We start from the raw sequence: 20,805 nt of genomic DNA on the forward strand, positions 1-20,805 counted from the left end.
TATGACTCCCATTAGCCTTGGGAGGGGCCCAGGCTCTCCCCCAGGCCTCCAGCCCCCCTGGTCCTTTTCAGTTTTACACTCTGGGCTCTCTTTCATCTTTGAGTTTGCACACCTACTCTCCCCTTGGCTCCCAACTTACTGATCCTTTATATCTGCCTTGGAATACTGGCTGGAATTTAATTTCTTCACCAGATGAGGTACCCCCCCCCCTTTTCTGGGCCCTCTATATAACCCTCGCCTGGTCATACTGATGTCCCTCCCCACATACTGTGCTTGACTTATCACCATCAATTCCTCCCAATGTCTACAACAGTACTTGACATAGCACGGGTACTCAGTGGGTATTTGTTGCAGGAATAAATGAGTTTATTAATCATTGCATGGATGGATTTTCATGTAGGTGGCTTTGGTGGCTGGGAGGGGGTGAGGGAAGAAACTACCTAAGCCATAGCCAGTGTCTGCCCATGGCAGCAGGTGGCTGGAGGGAAAAGGCCATGTCATCTCCAGCAGGCTGGGTGCTGATTTTAATGGCCCGGCAGTGAGGTTCGTGCATGGCGGAGGCCTGCAGAAGAGGTAACGCCGAGAGGGCAGCTCTGCCCACCTCTAATTATTGCTTGAGTCTTTCTGGAAATGTCAGCTGCCTGCCCCAGGGAGCTCGGTCTCGTCCATCACAGTGTGAGCTCAGGGTGGGGCTGCTGTCACTGCCAGTGGGGAAGACGGGAGGAGATTCCCAGGGACCTTTGGGTCTTGGAGAGCAGAGGCAGCCTCAGGCTTGGACCATGCTCAGCTCCTGTCCTTCCTGTCCCCAGCCGAAGGGTGTCCCTTGACTTGAGGGTCCCATTAAGAATCCTCCAGGGTGGCCAAGGAGCAAGCCAGCTGAATGGGAGGGGGGTCCACAGCACCCCCCAGGCAGGGAGCCTCAGATGGTTTGGTGTCTGCTGACGTGGAAGCCCTTGGGAAAATGGTGCTCTAGTGGCCAGCTGGGCAGGTAGGCGCCTCAGGCCTGGAAAGAGGCCTTGACCACACGGCCCTTCAGTGGCTGTGGCGGCCGGAAGTTGTTTACCATGTGAATCCTCTCATCATCCTCTGAGGTGAAAAGCAGGCTCCGGAACTTCTCCATCTTGAGAAGACAGAAGAGATACTCAGGGCAGAGCAGGGGTGCTGTCGTTCTCTTTGATCCCTGACACATCATCTGACATACCTTGCCAGCCAGCTCTACCCCTCTCTCCTCTTGCTACCCACTCGTTTTTTTTCTTTGGGATCCTGATGTCAGTTACCCACAAAAGGGCCTTTGAACCTGGACCCTGCTCCACCTGGCTCTAGTTCCAACTCCATGTAGCTAAGACTTGTCAACAAATGCAGGATTCAGATTCTAACACAGCAAGGGTGGTCCCAGGATGCAGGGGTCTCCCCTCTCAGCCTGTGGTGAGGTCCTAATGACTAATAATCAAGCGAACTCCCACAAGAATCTAAATGTTTATTAGCAAAAGATGGGAGACTTGATGGTGGGACTATAAGCTGTAGCTTGCTGGTTGAGAGTGCCCCAGCCCTCCGATTGGTACTCTGGGAGAACTCACCTGCCTCTCAGAGATGCTGATAGGTTCCCGGAGCACGATCCAGGTGACACTCTCGCTCAGCGGGGGCGTTGTCAGGGAGCCCGGGTAGGTCCAGTAGTGCCGGCTGGCAGGCAGGAGGCACTTGGGGTTGAAGCAGCTGAATTGGGCCTTGGTTCCCTGGGGCAGAGCAGGCAAACCCAGGAATCAGCATAGACCCGCCGCCGGGACCAGACCAGCATCCTCCCCACTCTTTCCTGTCGGCAAGATTTAGTCTTCTCCTTGGCCCAATGATGCAAATTGTGGGCATAGGTCTGTGATACCAGATGCCACCCCCCACCCTGGACCCGGCCCTGTCCACCTGTTTTCTGGTATGTAAAAGCTGTGGTGCCTAGGGCTCTCTGGGCACCATGTTCTCTCTCTGCCTTTTCCTTCAACTACCCTTAGTGGAGCTGGCTGTAGGATGCCCATTAACACAACAAGCCATCTTATCAATCCTATACCAACCAGGTTGTCACCTGGGCACTGAGCGAGGCCACTGACTCCAATGAAGAGGAGTCATTTGCAGGGCACTGCAGCTGCTAACCTGTACTCTTCATCTCAGCGAGAGTTTGCTGTCAGGCTGCAGTGGATGGGCCCACTCTGTGCTCCAGCCTCTTCCTCCCACCAGGCTGCTCTGGGTCAAGACCATGGACCCCTGGTCTCACCTTAAACCGAACCATGTAGAGCGCGTCTGTCAGACGGTTCATGCTGGGGTGCTCATCCCCTGTCTGTCAGGGAAAGGGTAGTGTGAGCCCAGCACCCAGCATGTCTGGAACTAGGGGCAATGCTGGCCTCCCCGTGCCCCTCTTGGCCCTGATAACCACCCCTTACCTCCAAGAAGACACCGACCACAGCCAGGCCATCGGGCGCTGAGGCTGCCTCCCCAAAGGTGCTATACTTCTTGGCATTCCAGTGAACGAGGTGCAGCTATAGGGGCAACAACAGGCCAGGCCAGGCCAGTGCTTAGCGCCTCCGAGGGGCCGTGGGAGCTCAAAGCCGGGCTTCCCTCTGCAAGAGGGGTAGGAAGCCCCCAGGGGCCACAGATAACATCCACACTGCTCTGGGCCCAACCCTTTCCTGAGCCCCAGGTGACCCAAAGAGAAATCTGGCTCAGGTCCTGCCCTGGGTGAACTGCGAAATAGGTAATGGCCATCCATACGAGAAGATGGTGCCTGCAGCTGAGTCCAAAGGATAAGTAAGGGGTTATCAGACAGAACCCTGGGGAAAGATACCCCAGGTAGAGAGAACAGCATAGGCAAAAAGCCTGGGAGGTTTGAGAGAGCCAGGTATGGACAGGAGATTCTTCACATGCTGGTCAATGTGGGGGAGGTCAGGAAAAGATGAGGCCAGATAAAGCCACTTTCTGCAGGGCCTTGAACACCAGGCTCAGTCCTTGAAGGGTTGTCAGCAGGGTGTGGTAGGACTGGACTTGTCCTTCAGAAAACTGCTTCTCGAGTCACAGACCAGGGGGCAGAGTTCTGGTGGAATACCCTGTGCTAGGGGTGGTCTCTCCCAAACCTCTGGCTGTTCCTCCTCACCCTCTCTCGACCCCCACACCAGGCGCGTGACCATCCTGGCCTTCTCCAAATAATAAAGGGAGGGCTCAGGTAGAGGGCCTTTACCTCGCTGGGGAACGACTTGCCATCCACCGTGTGCTCTGAGCCCACACTGTGTTTCTTGCCCCAGTGGAAATGGAACTGTTTGAGTCGGTATGGCCCGTCCAAGGGCCCCCCAGTCACCACTGCAAGAAGAAGTGTAGTAATTTATGTGAGAGGGTCCACACGGCCCGGCAGCTGGTAGTGCCAGGACCAGGCCAGTGCCCAGGAGAGGGATAAAGTTTTCACTTGGAAAATTTGTTGGGCTAAGTGGGCTCGGGTCAGTCTTCACCCAGTGCCGTGGGCCCTTTGCGGGGCCAGGGCAGGAATCCAGGCAGCCTGCAGGTGGAAGAGGAGTCCGGTAGTGACAGAGTGCACCACTCCAATTGGCCACCCTCCCCGTTTCTGCCCACTTGTGCACAGAAGCTTGGCCCTTGTCTCCCAAGCTCCCGTTATCGCTAACAATAGGCCTTTCGTGTCTGGATCCCCTGGACCCTGGACCCAGGGTTAGATTGGGGGGCTTCTTTTGTTTAATCCTTCTAGAAGCCTTATAGAAGTCATAAGAGACAGAACTTTGTGTTTTCTCTATCTTACATTGGAGGAAAATGAGGCACAGAGAGGGCAAGGCATTTTGTCAAGATCATTCAGCAAGGCACTAAGTTAGGATATAAGCCTGTATCTCCTTCATAAGTCCAGAGCCCAATCCCCTAATCATCAGGCCACACTGTCTCCCTAGAACCTTTAGCCTTCCCAGGACCTGGTGTTGTCCAAAGGCCAGCTCCTGACGGTTCCCACTCTAATAGCCGGGCCCGGGCCATTCCCTGTGGTCTCTTTGGAGGTCCCTACTTGTGCTGGTTTTGTGACTTTCTCACCCTGATACCTGGTGAGCTAGAGCCAGGCACAAGGCCTCCTGGGACTGATTGAATTTCCAGGTGAAAGGGATCAGGCAGTCGAGGGAGCCCCAGCGAGGCTTGAATGTGAGTCGCTGGATCAGGTGACTGCCCCAGGCTCAGAGTTCTACTAGGCCCCTCCAGGATGGGTGACCAGGGCAGGGCCTTGTCCCCTGGGGGCCCCGTGAGGAGGAGGACGACTGAACAGTCCAAAGGCCATTCTTTGCTACCTTGCCCTCTCTGAGAAGCAGGGCCTGTCCATAAGCATTGCTGGCTGGTGGACAAAAGAAGTCTGGGGCGGGAGGTGGGGGTATGGCTGTGGCAGGGGCCCAATCAGGCTGCTCCGTCCGTCCGGGAGAGGCAGGAGCAGCAGGGTCTGATATGACCTGTGGGGGCCCACCCCTCTGAGCATGCCCCACCTGGGATGCTGCAGTGTGGCTTCTCGGGGAGTAAACTCCTTGAGCCTGGCTCCCTTCTCCTCTCCCTGTCCTAACTACAGAACACACTACTGTTCACTGTGCACTCACCATGTGTTCAACACTCTGCTGGCATCAACCCCCATAGTGTCCTTGAGAGGAACACATTGTTATCCCTTATTGGACAGATGTATGACTGAGACTTGGAAAAGCAGGTGTCCTGCCCAAAGTCACACAGCTGGTGAGTGGCAGAGCCCCAAATGTCTCACTCCCAAGCCTACTCTCTTTCTGCTGGTTCCCTGTCCCCTCAGGCCTGGGTATTCTGGTAGGGAGGGAGCTCCATCCAGGCCTGAAAGTAAGCCGCTGGATCACTGGTCCAGAGGCATGCCCCCTTGGCTTCCTTTCTCCCTTCCCAACAACAGTGGCCTTCACGAAGCTACAGATGTCTGAATTGAACCCTTAATGCCCTCTGCAAGCTGTTAGGAGATACAGTCATATGAAAACTGCTCCATCACAAACTGTCATTTAGGGTCATCAAGAGCCCCAAAGCTCTGGGTGAGACGCTTTTCTAAAAATTCAGTTCCAGGAAATGTCTTTCTTCTGAGAATCCGCTGGATTTCCTCCCCTCTACAACAAGAACTATAGCTGACCCTCTTTCCCTTTTTTCCTAACCTACCAGGGAACTCAGGGCTAAGCAACTAAGATCACTCCTCTGTGGTTTCCTTCCTCTTCTCTGCTTTTTGATTTTTTACTTGAAACTTAATTTCCTTTGTGTGCTTTCATTGTATGCAGGATGAGAGGTGGAGACGGAGAGGCAGAGTACCAGTTACTCCCTTACACAAAAAACTCTAGCAGGTTCCCTCCTTGCCCCACTCTAGGGGGCCTGTTTCACAGGCCTGTTTATAAGGATAAAATCTCTTCACTGAGGAGCGCTCCTGAGGCCTCCACCTAGGAATTGATTAGGAAAGAACCTGGACTCTCATCCCAGGGTAAAGAGATGCCATACGTTCCCGCTGGCCGCTCTCTGGTGCAGGCTGGTTGGAATCTTGAGCTCGTGGGTGAGTTGGAGAGAAGACCTTTGGAGTTGGACCAGGCTTGTTTGGAACTCCCCAGCAATGGGGCAAACTCCCCATTGAGTCTCTATTTGCCCGTTTTAGAGGTGGGTTCTTGAGAGAATAAAAGAACCGCCTAAGACCTTAGCAAAGGGCCTGGCACACAGAACACATTAGCTCCTTTCTGTCTCTGCTGGGCTTGGCCAGATCACACAGGGAGGAGGGTTTGGCCTTAGGCCACACAGCAGGTGACTCACAGGGCCCAGAGTGAAAACAAACCTGACCTAAAGCAGTAAATGGAAGAGAAGGAAGGGAATTCACATTTCTTGAGCATTTGCTATATGCCAGCACTACAAACATCACTTCTGGTTTTCATTTTTCCTCCCTATGACCCTAGAGAGGAAAAGAGCATCCTGTTTTGTGCATAAGCTGACTGAGGCTCAGCCCAAGCCTTCAGAGCTGGTGAGAGGTGGAGCCTTCCTTCCCCGCCACAGCACGCCAGCCTTCCTGAGCCTGTCCAACACAGGGTGAGGAGCCCAGGGGGAGGGGGCCAGCCTCCGCCAAGGGCCACTCACCAGTTCGGTCGTCGCTGTCATTGAAGTCCACTTGGACAGAGTGGCCATTGTTGGTGATGCTGAGGGATATGCAGGCCTCGTAGGAAAGCTCCAGTGGCTTCAGGCTGGGCGAGTACACAGCCTGGCTGGACACGATGTTGATTGGTGACTGGCGGTTTCCCTGGGCAATGGGATACAGCTTGTGCCACTGTGAGGGGCCTGCAGATGGGGAGAGGGCAAGGACTCAGGCTAGCCTGGATCTCTGGGCCATGGGCTGAGGACACCTGTGGGGGACGGTCTCCCTGGTATCCCTTCAGAGGTTAGCCCCTACTTTGGGGCTCTAGTCCCAGCTCTGCCACTTCCCCTCTCCGCCTCCATTTCCTTGTCTGCAAAATGGCCTTACTAAAACTCATCTCCCAGAGCTGATAAGAGGCCCCGTGAGGTAATTTATGGAAGGGAGCCAATATAGTCACAAGCCAAGGGGCAGTTCTAGGCAGTGACTCCTCCCCAATTCCCAATAGTGCTCACAGAGGGCCCCAGGCATCTGAAGTCCCTGACCTGACCGTACCACGTATCTGGCCTCTTCCTGCACCTTGAGCATGTTCGTGTTGGTGTTTGTGAAAATAATAACATAAGCTAACATCGACCTAGCCTTGGCTCTGAGACATGTGTTCGTTCCTCACAATCACACTGTGAAGCAGATACCAGCATGATCCCCATTTCATAGATGAAAAGAACTGAGGGCAATTCACCCACACTTCGCACACACACTTCGGTACCGATATAAACACACAGCACGTGCATGTCTGGCACGTGCCTACAGACTATAGAGATTTTCATGGGTACATACGTATATGCACAGTGACCTGGGTTCATCGGGCCCAGAGTGGCCAGGGCCAGCAACATACGTGTGTATAAACACACACAGCACTGCCACCTACACCTGACACACGCATATACACCATCACACACAAACACTCCCTGTTGCAAACCCAGGTCTGCAATAAAAGACTACAGCAAAATACGTGCTCGTGCAAGCACATACACATACACCTGCGTGCACACCCACGAGCGCCCACCACCTGCCTCCCAGAGGCTCCATCTGCAGCCTAGAGGCTCGGCATCTCCCTGGGGAACATCCTGAGATGCAACCTATTTTTAGAGCTATTGCCGGCTGGTGCTTCTCCCCGTTTTTGGCTTCTTAAGTTTTCCTGAGAAAACAGCAGCAGGTGCCGACAGAGCTGTGTCCCCAATGGATGACTCAGAATTGTGGCCCAGACCCACTGGGTTATTTTTGAAGTCCTGTGAGCATGCCGCATGCCGGCACCTCTATTCTCTGTCCTTCCCTCTTTCATTGTCCCTAACCTGAATGACCCAGGTCTGGCTGGGTGAGGGGCAGTGGCCTGAGGGTGGTAGGCCCATGGGGCAGGCCCTATAGGATACTGGGTGCTCAGAGCTGGTGGGCAAGACTAGCAGATGGGTACAGTCAGGGGACTCTGACTCTGGAGGAAACACCCAGAAACTGTCTCAAAGCGGGTGCTGGAAGGAAGATGATCTATGGGTTCTGTTCAACCTGCCCCTTCTCTGCCTCTCTCTCCCACTTTGCTGGTCTCTGTTGCCTTTTTCTGAATGTCTCTAGTTTTTGCATGCCCAGCTCTGGGGGTCTCCCCTCCAAAATATGCTCTTGTGTCCCTGGATCCCAGAGGGAGCCAGACACACAACAGCCCCTCCCTAACTCCTTCTGACCCACTGCAACCTCCCAACCCCCTCCCAACCTCCTCCCAATTAGCCCAGGACCCCCATCCTCCCACAAAGAGTGACTGTCTCTCTCCAGAGAGGGAAGGCGAGGAGTGTTCCTGTCGCCAGCACCTTCCTTTCTCCCCACATCCACCTGCCCTGCCTAGCATTTTCTCCTGGCAGGGTAGGTTTTGAGTCCTCGCTGTTCACCAGAGGGAAAGGGGGAAACACTTACCCCACACCCCTACACCCCCTTGGTAAGAAATAGCCCGAAGGGTAACTGACCTGTCCCAGACTCACATTCAAGCCATCTGGCTCTCCCTCTGCCTCTTTTCCCTTCCTATGCATCCTAAGGAAACTGAGGCAGGATCAGGTGCTATTTTCCCAATCAAACCAGGAGGCTCGTGTGGGCCACGGGCTCCCACGCTTCACACCAGGACGTGCTCAGACACTCTGCTCGATGTAGACACCTAGACACACGCGCGCGCCCACAAATGCCCCCTTCCCTCACGTACCTGCCAGCAGGAGAGCCCGGACACTTCCCCGGGGAAACTCTCCCGGGGACATCGCGCCCTTGTCCAGCAGGGCCCAGCTCCCGGGAGGTCCCCGCACACACGCCGTGCGCGCTCCCCGCCATAGACACCCGCGCACAGCGCTCCGCCCGGTCCGCCCCCAGCTGCCCAGGGCCACCTCTGCCCCCTGTGCCTGCGGCGGGTGAGTGAGTGTTGGGGCCCAGGTCCGGGCGAGCACAGCAGTCAGGGGCTGCGCGGAGGAGGCGGCAGGACGCGCGCTCAGCCAGGGGGTGGCTAGCTGGCGGCGGGGAGGCCGGGTCGCAGCGCGGACTTTGGGCCAGGAGTGGGGGAGCCAGAGCTTGCGCCGGGCGGGTGGGCTGGATTCGGGGGGCTGGGCCAGAGGGGGGTCCCGGTTCCTCCCTGACGGTTGGGGGCTTGAAGTCCGGGAAATCTGGCTGGACTCGTGGGTTAGATCCAGCGGGTCGGGGCTGGCCAGGGTCTGCGCCTACCGTCGTTCTGGCCGTAGCCCCAGCCGTGGTGGCCGGTCATGCCGCTGTCGTCCCCGCAGCCGTGCACCTGCCTGCTCCTTCCTCTCAGTTCCGCTGGCTCTGGCTGCGGCTCCAGCCCCGCTCGCTACCGCCGAGCAGCCTCTTAAAGCTGCGGCGCGCGGGAGGAGCAGTTCCCGGGGGACCCGCCCCCCCAACCCCCGGCAGGGCGAAAGAGGCCGGCGGTGCCCCGCCCCCGCCCGCCTGCCCGCTGGCCAGTTGAACCCCAGAGTTGAGTCGAGATGGGGGGGTGGGTCAGGGGACGTGAACCTCTCTCCCTACTCCCCATCCCCCCTCCCTGGCTGGACGACTCTCCCTTTTCACGTGTACGGGCTCCGGACTGTCCTGTGCTGAGGACTGCCCAGGTTTCCCCACATCCCACCCCATCCCTGGGCTTGTCCCTGAGCCGTAAATCCAATTCCCAGGGACCTGGACTCTGGGCCCTGAGTCCTCTGGGATCAGAAAGTCCCCTCTAATATGCAAAGTGCCTTGACCATCAAGTCACCAGAAGTGGAGCTTCCCCTGTTTGCCAGACACTAGGGCAGGCGCCAGGCCAAGCTTTCTGTCATCTACCTCTCGTATCTACCCTACGACATTGAGTGGTACTTCCATGGGCCCTCTTTCACAGAGAGAGGGCTGAGGCCTAGAGAGGTAAAATGACCTGCACAGCGTGCAAGGGATTCACTCCCAGTTTGTCTCACTCCAGACTTTGCTCTTTACCACTTCCCTTTGGTGCTGGGGCAGGGGTCCTGTGGTTATGAGGATCTAGGAGCTTTGGGTAGGAGAAGGGACAGGACTGGCAATCCAAACCCCTGGCCCTGGTGGAACCAGTGCCTCAAAGGGAGAATGGGAAGGAAGTAGCATCAACCCGCGGGCATGAGGACAGACAGTCAAGAGCTGGCTCCCTCATAGACCCAAGACTGAGGTTCCCACCCTCTTATTCTCTCCATTGCTTCCTCCTTCCCTCCAGGACTCTTTGCCTGTCCCTCTACAACCTGCTATTTGTCCTTCCTCTCCTTGCCTCCTCATGACCTTTGGCACACCAACTGGGAGCTCAGGCCCTCCACCCTGCACTCAATCTCACTGCCTGCCTTGGCCCAACATTTTCCCGCCCACAAGCCTTGATCCTTGCTGTGCCCTCCTCTGTCTTCCACCCACTGGCTTCAGGCGGCCCAATCTGATTCATCCTAGGATGTGGCCTTGTGCCAAGGATAGGTCTTGTCTCTGACTAGGCCTCAGCAGGCAGTTTTGGGAAGACACACAGATGGGTGGATGGAAGGACAGACCAATGATCCCACCCAGGGTCCTGTACCCAACAGGAGGTGAAGGGCCATTTGACCTTGACCAGAGGAGACTATTTCAGGCCCTGCTCTTGGCTGACCTTGGGAAGGAGTCTGCCATCTTGTCTGCTGGCTCCCCTGCATCTCTGTGGCTATCTCAGTTTCCCTCTTCTAGGCCCTGAACCTCAGTTCCACAAGCTAGAGTTGCAGAGATTAATTGATAACTCCTTGGCTGGGCCAACGTCAGTCTCTGACTTCCCAGCCTGCCTAGCTACCTTTCTCTGACCCAGGAGCTGGAAGGGGTTTTTGCTACAAATATGGCCATCAGGCAGCGGCAGGGGGCTTGTGATAGAGATTCAGGGGATGGGGCCCCCAAGGGCAGCGTGTGACAGAGAATACAACACTGTCAAGGCTCCAGGTCTAATCCAGAACTGTCATCCTCAGACCAAGAAGACATGCTTGCTCCATCCCAGAGGAGGCAGCCACCCTTCTCCCGGGGGAGTCGCACCACTCTCAGGGCCTGGGGAGGGGGCCCAAATATATCTACTTTATTGATCTGCTTCTCCTTTAGAGTGACCCAGGCCTTTTCCATAGTTATTTATAGTATTAAAAAAAATAAAGTTGGAATTATTCATACAGCTTGCATCCAATCACAGCAACCGTAGGTGGATTTTTGTCCCGTTTTACAGATGAGGAAAGGAAGGCTTAGAGAAGTTGAGTTAGGGAAGAGTTAGGGAACACAGTGACAGAGCAAAGATAAAAATCCAGAGCTGTTGAGTCCCTTATTCAACACGTCTAAAAGCACAGAGAGGGGGAGGAAATGGATTTTAAATTTGATTGTCATTTGCATATATGCAAGACTTTCTCTGGAAGGACTTAAGAAAGCTTGGGAGAGTGCCTCCAGGAAGGAGACTGGGAGACAGGGAGGATGGGGGAGGGTGCTGAATGGGGGTAGGAGGGACACCACTGCTTACTCCTTTGTACCTTCTGAAAGAAACTATTACCTCTTTAACAACAAAATAAAAGTTGATCTGGTTTGTTTCCTTCCTGCAGCCTGTCTTCAGCAGTTTACTCCAGGTTCTGGAGTGCTGGGCACTCAGGCAGGTGAAGGAGCCGATGCACTCTGCCCCTTTCAAGTGAAGCCCAGTTGCCCCAGCAGCCCACTCAGGTCAACTTGGGAAAGCCTAGGGCCCCATTCAGGCACCTCCCATTTCTATTCTGTGTTGTCTTTACAAATGAATTGATTTCACTGCCCCAAAATTTATTCTTTGGTCTCACTGCATTAGTGGTTCACTGTTGATGGGGAAGGGGAACATGAGGAGGGGGTGAGTGGGTATGAGGGCTATGATGGAGGGCTGGAGGAGGAGGGCAGGGACGGTTTACACAGTCATATCTCATTCATCAAGTGATCTTGACCAGATCTCACTTCCTCTCTGGAAGGTACAATGTCTTTGCTCTACAAGATAACTGAAGGGATTGTCCCTGCCCAGCCTTCCTCATGGGGATCCCTGTGAGCATTGGTTGAGACAATAGCTGCCCAATGCCCTAGCAACAAGTAAAGTCAGGTGTACTTCTCATTGTACCTAATGCACAGGGCCAACAGGCCAGACCAGAATCCCTGTGGCTTGGAGACTCTAAAATCAAAATTACAGTTTGTCACATTTTTTAAAAAACATTTCCACTCAAAGTACGTATGTTTATGTGTGCATACAGTCAGATGGAATGATCTCATGCATGGCTCCAAGCATACCTGGCTGTGTGACTTGGAGCAAGTTACTTTACCTCTCTGAACCTGTCTTCTCATCTACAAAACAGAAATAGAGAGTCTAGAAGGCTAATAGGATGGTCAGGTGACATGATGTCTGTGAGACTCCTGGTATCAAGGATGTACTCCTCGGACCCTAGAATGTCTATTGTTGCCCCTTTTCCTTAGTTTGCTGGGCACATTTAGAACCCCAAACATCCCATTTCTAATTACATCTATTCATTGTAGGAAACTTGGAAGAATCAGAAAAACACAGAGAAGAAAGTTAAAACCACTGGTTATGTTATTACCCAAGAATCATCACTATTAACATTTTAGTGACTATCCTGCCAGGCTTTTTAGGTATGTCTGAGTAGTACTGAAAAGATAATGAGAATCATATATATAGCTTTGTGACCTTTTTTTTTTTTTTCATCTAATGCCCTATGGTAAGCATTTCCCTGCCTTCGAGAGCTCAACACTTAATAATCTCTAGTGTATAGATTATTTCTGGTTTTCACTATTGTAAATAGCACTACAGTGAACATTCTTATTTATACATCTTTGTGTATGTGTGTGTGTGTGTGTGTGTGTGTGTGTGTGTGTCTGATAATTTCCTTGGGACAGATTGCTACACGTGGAATTACCAAATCGGATGATATACATATTGCCAGTAAGACATTTTAGAGTGAGAAAGTATGGTGGAAGTAGTTTCAGAAATCTATTCTTTTGGGGTTAAGTGTCCGACTGCAGCTCAGGTCATGATTTGGCGGTTTGTGGGTTTAAGCCCCGCATCAGGCTCTGTGCTGACAGCTCGGAGCCTGGAGCCTGTTCCAGATTCTGTGTCTCCTGCTCTCTCTGCTCCTCCCCAACTCACTCACACGATATGCATTGATCGAAGACTCACTAATGCCACATTCCGGGCCAGGCATGGAGATACAACTGTGAACATTACAGACCCACACCTGCCTCGGGGAGGAGTGGGGGTGAAAGGCGAGAGATTGGCTAAGGAACACCAGGATGAGAAGGGCTAGGATAGGCAAGGACAGGAGAGATCGTGGTAGAGGCCTGGGAAGGTGTCCTGGGTTGTGACTTATTCTTTCTGCCTGGTTTCTCATGGATTGTAAGCTCTTCCAGGGCAGAGCTAGCCCCAGACTGCTTGGGAACCCAAGGATCCAGGCTCCCCCAGCTAAGGCCAACCAAGATGGGTAAAATAATCGACCTGATCTGGTGCCTGGCGAGATCTGTTGGGGTGTTTGTTTCTAATTCTTGTACCACCTTTTAATATCTGTGAGGCTTTGGAATTTTACTCACCTCTTCAAGCCTCTGCTCTCATCTATGAAATGGGGTGATATCTGTTGCTTTGGATGAGCACAAAATGAGGTGATGCATGGCAAGGGCCTACCTGGCATATAGTATCAGTGCTTGATAAATGGGGGTACTATTGTAGTTATGGGGCTCAGTTTTCCCACTTGTTTGTTCAGTGGGAAGTTGGGCTAGGTCAGTGGTTATCAAACTTGAGTGTGCCTCAGAACCACCCGGAGCGCTTGTTAAAATGATTCCCTGGGCCTTACCCTATCCCAGAGTTTCTGATTCAGCTGGTCTGGGATGGGGCCTGAGAATTTGCATTTCTAATGAGTTCCAAAGTGCTGCTGTTTCTGGTGGTCCAGGACCACACTTTGAAAACCAACGGCTTAAATGCATGAGGCCATGGTTTCCTAGTTTGAGATCTAGTTTCTCTGTCCTCCACAATAGGAAAAAGTCATCAGTGGGCCCTGAGTTCTCAGATGGCAAGGTTTGTGTCTGATCAAGTCAACCTCCATGGATCCAGCACAAGGACTTTTATATGCTATTACTGGTTGAATTGGGTCATTCCCCACCCCACCCCACTGCTGGCCATCCTCCCTCCCCCCAAAAAGTTGCCAGCACCTATGAATGTGATATTATTTGGAAATAGTGGTTTTGCAGATGTAATCAGGTTAAGATGAGGTAATTTTAGGGAGAGCCCTGATCCAGTGTGACTGATGTCCTTATGAGAAGGGATCCAGACAGAGACATGAGAGGAGAATGCCATGTGATGATGGAGGTGGAGACTGAAGTGTTGTGGCTGTAAGCCAAGGATTGACAGCCAACCACTAGAAGTTAGGAAGGCCAAGAAGGATTTTCTCCTTCAGGCTTCAGAGGGAACAAACTGCCCACACTTTGATTTCAGACTTCTAGCTTTACTGTGAGACTATACATTTCTGTAGTTTTTTTTTTAATTTAAGATTTTTTTTTCTTAAAGGTTTTATTTTTAAGTAATATACCCAACTTGGATCTCGAACTTACAACCCCGAGATCAAGGGTCACATGCTCTAATGACTGAACCAGCCAGGAGTCCCTACATTTCTGTAGTTTTAAGCCACTAAGTTTGTGGTACTTTGTTACACCAGTTGTAGGAAACTAATACTGTGAAGTATCCTTTTACAGACACCACCAACGTGAAACTTTGTCAAAACCATGCATTTCTTCATAGGTATTATGACTTCTACTACCAAATTTGGGGATGTAGTCCATGCAGTCCATGACTACACAGAACATGAGAAGCTAAGCAGTGAACTCTCACCTGTTGCCTTTTGAGCTTCTCACATTCCTGGGTGTATTTTATTATCCCTTATATTTCACCTGTCCAACTGGAGAAGGAAATGTGACAGCATAAGTACATGACGAGCTGGGAGAGCCTCATGCCTTTGTTTCCCATCAGTTGTATTCCATGGGTGCCAGGGAAGTTATAGGAGGGTGTGCCCCACACTGATCCTGGAGACAGCACTCAGGGGAATTGCATCTATCATCACTGCATTATTACCGTCAAACTGTGCCTCCTCCCTTGTCACCATCCCATGGTGGGTTGGGATGGGGATCTGTGCTCATTTTCACCTTGTTTCAGGCAATTATTAACCTGAAGGTGCCTGTAGGATCTGGAAGATAGAGGGGGAAAGAATCCTCACCTTCCTCCCTGCTGTTTGATTGGCTTCCAGTCTCCTCTCCCTCTTCCTCTTGGAGCAACCCTCTTCCTTGGCACCCATCCTCACAGGGCAGCCATCCTGTTCCCCCCCAAAGTGGCTCTTTTCAGAAAGTAGAGGGCTTTAAATTCCTTCTCGCTTTTATGTTCACGGCCTCACAACCTGGCCCCTGCTGTCTATCAAGCCTCCCCTGACCTCTTCCTACTCTTTGTCTAACTCCCCACTACACCAAATTTCCTTTAAAGCCTCCATCCTGCCATGCCTTCTCTGCCTCCCAAGAATGACACCTGCTATTCCTTCTGCTTTAAAAGTTCTTCCTTGCCCACACCATGTGAAACATTCCTGGAGAGAGGAGGGGGGAGTGGGTGGAGTTCCTCTGTGCACCTTTCAGCACCCCAGCTTCCCTCGATTTATAGGAGGGCCACATTGTCTAGTAAGTACTTATTTATTGTCTCTCTCCCTTCTCAAGACCGTGAACTTCTCAAGAACAGGATCTCGGACTTCTTTGTCTTTATATCTGCAGTTGGGAGCAGCTAACTTTGTGGTTTGAAACAGGCCCTTGTGTGGGCTTGTTGCATGGAGAGGATGGAAGAAATGAGTGAACAATAATGATCATAATAATGAAAGTTATTATCCATTCAGGATTTTTTGTGAGTTTGGTTCTGTGTATTCAAAATCTCCTTTAAGACCCGGTGATGGAGATCCATTTATCCCCAATGCACAGATGAGCAAACAGAGGATTTGAGAGGTAAAGAGCATACTTCACAACTAGTATGTGGTTAAAGACCAAATCTGCCTGATTCCAAAGCCAGAATCCCCCACAGTTACTGCACGTACAAAGTCACGGACTGGCAGCCTAGCAGGGCTGGAGCTTGGGCGAAAAGACACTACTCTGGGTTCCGGCTGGGCCCGCATACGCCCCAGGTGTACTGGCGACGCGTGCGCAGTGAGGTAGTGGCGCCCCCTGCGGGCGGCGCGCGGGAGGCAGCGGCGACGCAGGGGCGCTCAATGCGCCTGCGCACTCGTGGAAGTGGTGGCGGTGTTCAGTAGGGGCTCGGCTGTTCGCGCGGCGGGTGCGGCCATGGCGCAACCGGGGAAGCTGCTCAAGGAGCAGAAGTACGACCGGCAGCTGAGGTGAGCCAGGGCTCACCGAGTCGGGCGGGCCGGCCGGCGGGCTCTTCTACGTCGCGGCCGGGCCTAAGCCAGCGGGCGGCGCGGGCGGGCCTCTTACAGGCCTCCCTCTAGGCCAGGGCGTGCAGTCCTGGCGTTGGGGAGCCCGCTCTGGGGGCTTCCCAGACTGGGGGCCCCTGAGATACCCTTTGAGGGTCGGGACTCCCCTTCCCCAGGGGGCGCGCCCGTCCGCCACGAGGTGTGCAGTTCGAGGTGCGCGGTCCCAGCGTCGGCCCGGTCACCAGGGCGGCAGCCGGCCCCGCCTCGCTGCGCTCTCACTCCTCATTTAGCAGAATTGGGGAATCGCGAGTACCCCGTCCTGTCTGCTGAGAGCGGCGCCGAGTGTTAGGGACAGCCAGCGCTGTCCGGTAGGAATATAATGCCAGTGTTGTGTGAGCTGCATATGTAATTACACATTTGCTAGCAGCCACATTAAAAAAAAACAAACAGGTGGAAAATACAGTTTATTTAAACTCACTATGCCTAAAATACACCATTTTAACACTTAATCAATATACAAATTTGTTAGGGATACTTTACTTTTTTTTTTTTTTCCATATTGTCTTCGAAACCTGGCATTTTATACCTGTAAGCACATCTTAGTTCCGACTAGCCTCATTTTTAGTGCTCAGTAGCCAAACGTGGCTACAGGCTACCTTAATAGACACTGCAGGTCTAAGCCATCCGGCAGGTCCTTGGCTAATTCTTCTGCCTTGCTTTTTCTCCTTACATTCCCCATTCCTTATTTATTGAGCATTTTCTGTATGTTAAGGCAGTGGAAGTAACACAAATGCTTGGTCCCCATCCTCTTTTGGAGCCCCCAGGCCGGGAGAAGTTACAGTATGTCCCTATGTCCCCTTGAACTCCCATTTGTACCTCCAGTCTACTGCTGTATTAAGAGGCTTTAGTCACTTAATTCTGAGAGCAGCTTTGAAGGCAGACATTCTCTTGGCTTTATAGATGGAGAAACAGTCTTGGAGAAGTTAGATAACTTGTCTGAAGTCTTCCATATATTTGAGCTAGGATGTAAATTAAACATAGGCCCTTCTGGAGCTCCTGGGTGGCTCAATTGGTTAAGTGTTTGACTTTGGCTCAGATCATGATCTTGGGTATGTGAGTTTGAGCCCCGCGTCCAGCTCTGTGTTAACAGCTCAGAGCCTGGAGCCTACTTCAGATTCTGTCTCTCTCTCAAAAATAAATAAACATTAAAAAAAATTTAGGGGCACCTGGGTGGCTCAGTCGGTTAAGCATTCAACTTCAGCTCAGGTCATGACCTCACGGCTTGTGGGTTTGAGCCCTGCATCAGGCTCTGTGCTGACAGCTCAGACAGAGCCTGGAACCTGCTTCAGATTCTGTCTCCCTCTCTATCTGCCCCTACCTGGCTCTCTCTTTCTATTTCTCTCTCAAAAATAAATAAACATTAAAAAAAAAATAAAAAATTCAAACAAACAAACAGGCCCTTCTGGCTTTTTCAGAGCCTATACTCATTCACATCACTCTGTTCCCAAGCTTCTGGGAAAGGTAGCAAGGTGACAGAGCCCTTATAACCAGCTTGTGTCCTTTTATAAATTTTTAGCATTGCTTGTGTTTTGTTGTTGTTTTTTAAATTTTTTAATGTTTATTTTTGAGAAAGAGGCAGAGTGAGAATGTGAGCAGGAGAGGGGCAGAAAGACAGGGAGACACAGAATCCAAAGCAGGCTCCAGGCTCTAGGCTCTGAGCTCTCAGCACAGAGCCCAACATGGGGCTCGAACCCATGAACCGTGAGATCATGACCTGAGCTGAAGTCGGATGCTTAACTGACTGAGCCACCCATGCACCCCAACATTGCTTGTGTTTTGAATGTTCAGTTATAACCACACAAGATAGAGCTGAGAAGGTATTTTAGGTTACTAAGAAACTTTAACAAAAGAGAGTTTTTGCTGAGTCCAGTCCAGTTAAGGACCAAATTTTACTTTTCATGATGAGACTTGGCTATTGGTTTTAAAATGTCAGAGTGAGGCAGCTAGAAGCAAAGTTGTGCAGCTGGGCAACAATCAACAAGGCCTTGTGTTCCATAGCTAAGCCAGCAAGGGAGCAAAGAGGATTGATTTCTTGTGTGGCCTCTTTCTTGAAACATGTTACCTAGAGATGCATCAGCATTCTCTTAGGCTCACTGTCTGACTGCCCAAGTAGACATCAACCAAATATGTCAGGTGTCTTCTGTGTGCCCTACTTTCATAGGAAAAAAAAAAAACAAAACAGATGTTTCCAGTCTGTCTGGTTCTTCTGTGCTATTCCTCCTTTCATTTGACAGCTGTTCAGTGATCACTTACCCTGGGCAAGGCAGTGTGCCAGGCATTGGGTCTCCAGCAGTGCATATAGGGAGTCATCTGGGCCCTCATGGAGCTTAGAGTGGAATAGAAAGATGGATGTTCAGCAAATAAAAAACAGTTGTGATATGCTCTGGAGGACATACTGGCTACACAATAACAGGGAATCTGCTTTAGATTAGGTGACAGGGAAAGCCCATTAAAACCTATCAGTCCTCCACACTGTAGCATTTTTCTAATGGTTTGGGCTCCCCCTATACTTTCCATACTGACAAGAAAAGATAATGGGCTTTCTGGGTGAAGGTAACCAGGTTGGCCCAGATGCCATGGTGCATGTGTGATCATGTACTTTGCCCCGTTAATGATATGCCATTGTGAATCAGGTTATAAAATATATCTGTCTAATTCTTATTATATCTTTATGTTTGTTAATGTATGCATTTTATGCATTTATTAATCATGCTACTAAAGTGAGCATTGGGTATTATATTTTTTTATTTTATTTTTTTAGAGAGAGCGAGCAGGGGAAAAGGGCAGGAGAGAGAGTGGGGGTCGGGCTTGAGGATCTCAAGCAGGCTCCACACCCAGCATGGAGCCCCATGCGAGGCTCGATCCCATGACCTGAGCTGAAATCAAGAGTCGGACACTGAACCGACTAAGCCACCCAGGTGTCCCTGGTATTATATTTTAAAGCACTCCTGTAGAAGTCAATGTGAGGCCTTTCAGATGACAATAATTCAGTTTTCTTGGTAAACCTTTTCTCTTGCAGATGTCACAGTGGTAAATTCTATGTCAAGATCTTAAATATACTAGTCTATATAATTTAAGGAGAAATGAAATAGAGAACAGAAGAGGTTTTAAGGTACTTCTGTAATGTTAGTGAATATATCTAAAGACTCTGTAAGTTATCTGACTTGAAAAGGGTAGTGGACAAGGAGCTGGAAGGCAAGGTTTTTAGTGCTGATTTGACCTCCTTGTAATCATGCATGCCAGGCATCAACCTGTCTGAGTCTCAGGTTACTTAGCTATATAATCCCCATAACACCTGCTGCTGTTCCTGTCTCACATGTTTGCTGTGGTCATCACAGCAGCCATTCTATGCAAGAACACTTTGAAGATCACAGGTCAGCATCCAATTAAGAAAGTTGCATTTGTATGAAAGTTTTAAAAATGTTGAATTTGTGTCTTGTTTTATAGGTTGTGGGGTGATCATGGGCAAGAGGCTTTAGAATCTGCTCACGTTTGCCTAATAAATGCAACAGCCACAGGAACTGAAATTCTAAAAAACTTGGTACTACCAGGTAATGTAGTTTTGTGGTTGTAAATTTACCCCTTATGGTTTTGAACTAGAAATATGTTTTCTTGACTGACTCTGTTTTGTCTTCCAGGTATTGGTTCATTTACAATTATTGATGGAAATCAGGTCAGCGGAGAAGATGCTGGAAATAAGTATGTTCTATTCTTTTCAAACACATGCCTGTTAGGGAAGGTGTTTATTATTTATATATATATACACATATATGTGTGTGTATATATATATATATAATTTTTTTATAATTAAATTAATTGTATTTTTTGGATTATAAGAATAATAAAAACTACCTTTTATTTGTATTTCTTCTGAGCTTAGTCCAGGTATATCTCTCTGTACACTCCACTGTCTCTATAAAAGTGCTATTTTAAAGATGGCCTGTGTATCATTTTTTAAAAGATGATCGTAATTTAGCTTCCAAAGCATTCCCAGATTTGGATTTCAAGCTCTTTTCAGGGGCTTGGAGGCTGGAATCTCTCATTATATTTGTTAGTATGTGACAACAATGAGTACACTCAAGGAGAGTCAGAATTTAGTTCATATTGAACTTTGATATTGGGCTATAGTATATCCACAACAGCGTCCTTTTATTTGTATCTCTAAAGAAAAAGTCCCATTATCTTTGCTTACTTGGTTGGTTAGAGCAGTGTGTGATAAGAATAAGATTTCTTTTTTTATGGAGCCACTAATTTTGTGCTACAAAATGGTACCCAGCCTCAGATCTGGACCTTGACACATGAAAAGGGTATGTGTGGGAAGAAGCTTGAATAAGTCAATTAGAGTTACCTACAAAAACAAGCAGTTCAATATAGCATTTCCCGTGTGGTCTGTGGAACACTGGCTCTGGGGGATGTTAATAGTTGCTAAATGGGTAAAAGTATTTCATGGTCCAATAAGTTTGGGAAATGGGCCAAATGAAGTTAAGCATTTCTATAAGACTTTAATGTCATGTGTATTATATATATTATGAATTTCCAAGAGGGAAATAGAACATATTGTGTTTCCTAAACTTTGTAAAACCAGGGAACTTTTTTTCTCTCATAGCATCTTATGAAATTCGTATGCTGTGGTACACACTTTGGAAACATTGA

General features: G+C 50.4%; 2 protein-coding genes across 7 annotated transcripts in view; one reads left to right on the plus strand and one right to left on the minus strand.

Moving 5' to 3' along the window:
• The window catches only part of NAE1 (NEDD8 activating enzyme E1 subunit 1), a 56,183-nt gene that overhangs the window by 15,860 nt on the left and 19,518 nt on the right, over positions 1 to 20,805 (plus strand). For 3 of the 5 annotated variants that reach the window (XM_015068039.3, XM_027075922.2, XM_027075923.2), the window contains exons 1-3: positions 15,904 to 16,056; positions 19,600 to 19,703; positions 19,791 to 19,851. In XM_015068039.3, coding sequence (XP_014923525.2) covers positions 16,004 to 16,056; positions 19,600 to 19,703; positions 19,791 to 19,851 — 218 coding nt within the window. In that variant the 5' untranslated portion in view covers positions 15,904 to 16,003. Of the gene's footprint in view, positions 1 to 8,529; positions 8,554 to 15,903; positions 16,057 to 19,599; positions 19,704 to 19,790; positions 19,852 to 20,805 lie in introns of those variants that run through there. The other 2 variants (XM_027075924.2, XM_053210154.1) reach the window with 2 other exon arrangements.
• Positions 345 to 9,018, minus strand: CA7 (carbonic anhydrase 7). Of its 2 annotated transcripts, none has more exons than XM_027075929.2 (7): positions 8,861 to 9,018; positions 6,124 to 6,321; positions 3,218 to 3,336; positions 2,427 to 2,522; positions 2,261 to 2,323; positions 1,578 to 1,733; positions 345 to 1,120 (listed from the first exon to the last, which is right to left on the minus strand). In XM_027075929.2, exons 1-7 carry the CDS (start codon positions 8,898 to 8,900, stop codon positions 998 to 1,000), a joined length of 795 nt encoding a protein of 264 aa, XP_026931730.1. In that variant the 5' UTR covers positions 8,901 to 9,018; the 3' UTR covers positions 345 to 997. The 2 variants fall into 2 exon arrangements, with proteins under 2 accessions (XP_026931730.1, XP_026931729.1); XM_027075928.2 differs by lacking the exon at positions 8,861 to 9,018 and adding an exon at positions 8,355 to 8,847.

Source organism: Acinonyx jubatus, chromosome E2 (genome assembly GCF_027475565.1).
Source record: "Acinonyx jubatus isolate Ajub_Pintada_27869175 chromosome E2, VMU_Ajub_asm_v1.0, whole genome shotgun sequence".
Lineage (NCBI taxonomy): Eukaryota > Metazoa > Chordata > Mammalia > Carnivora > Felidae > Acinonyx > Acinonyx jubatus.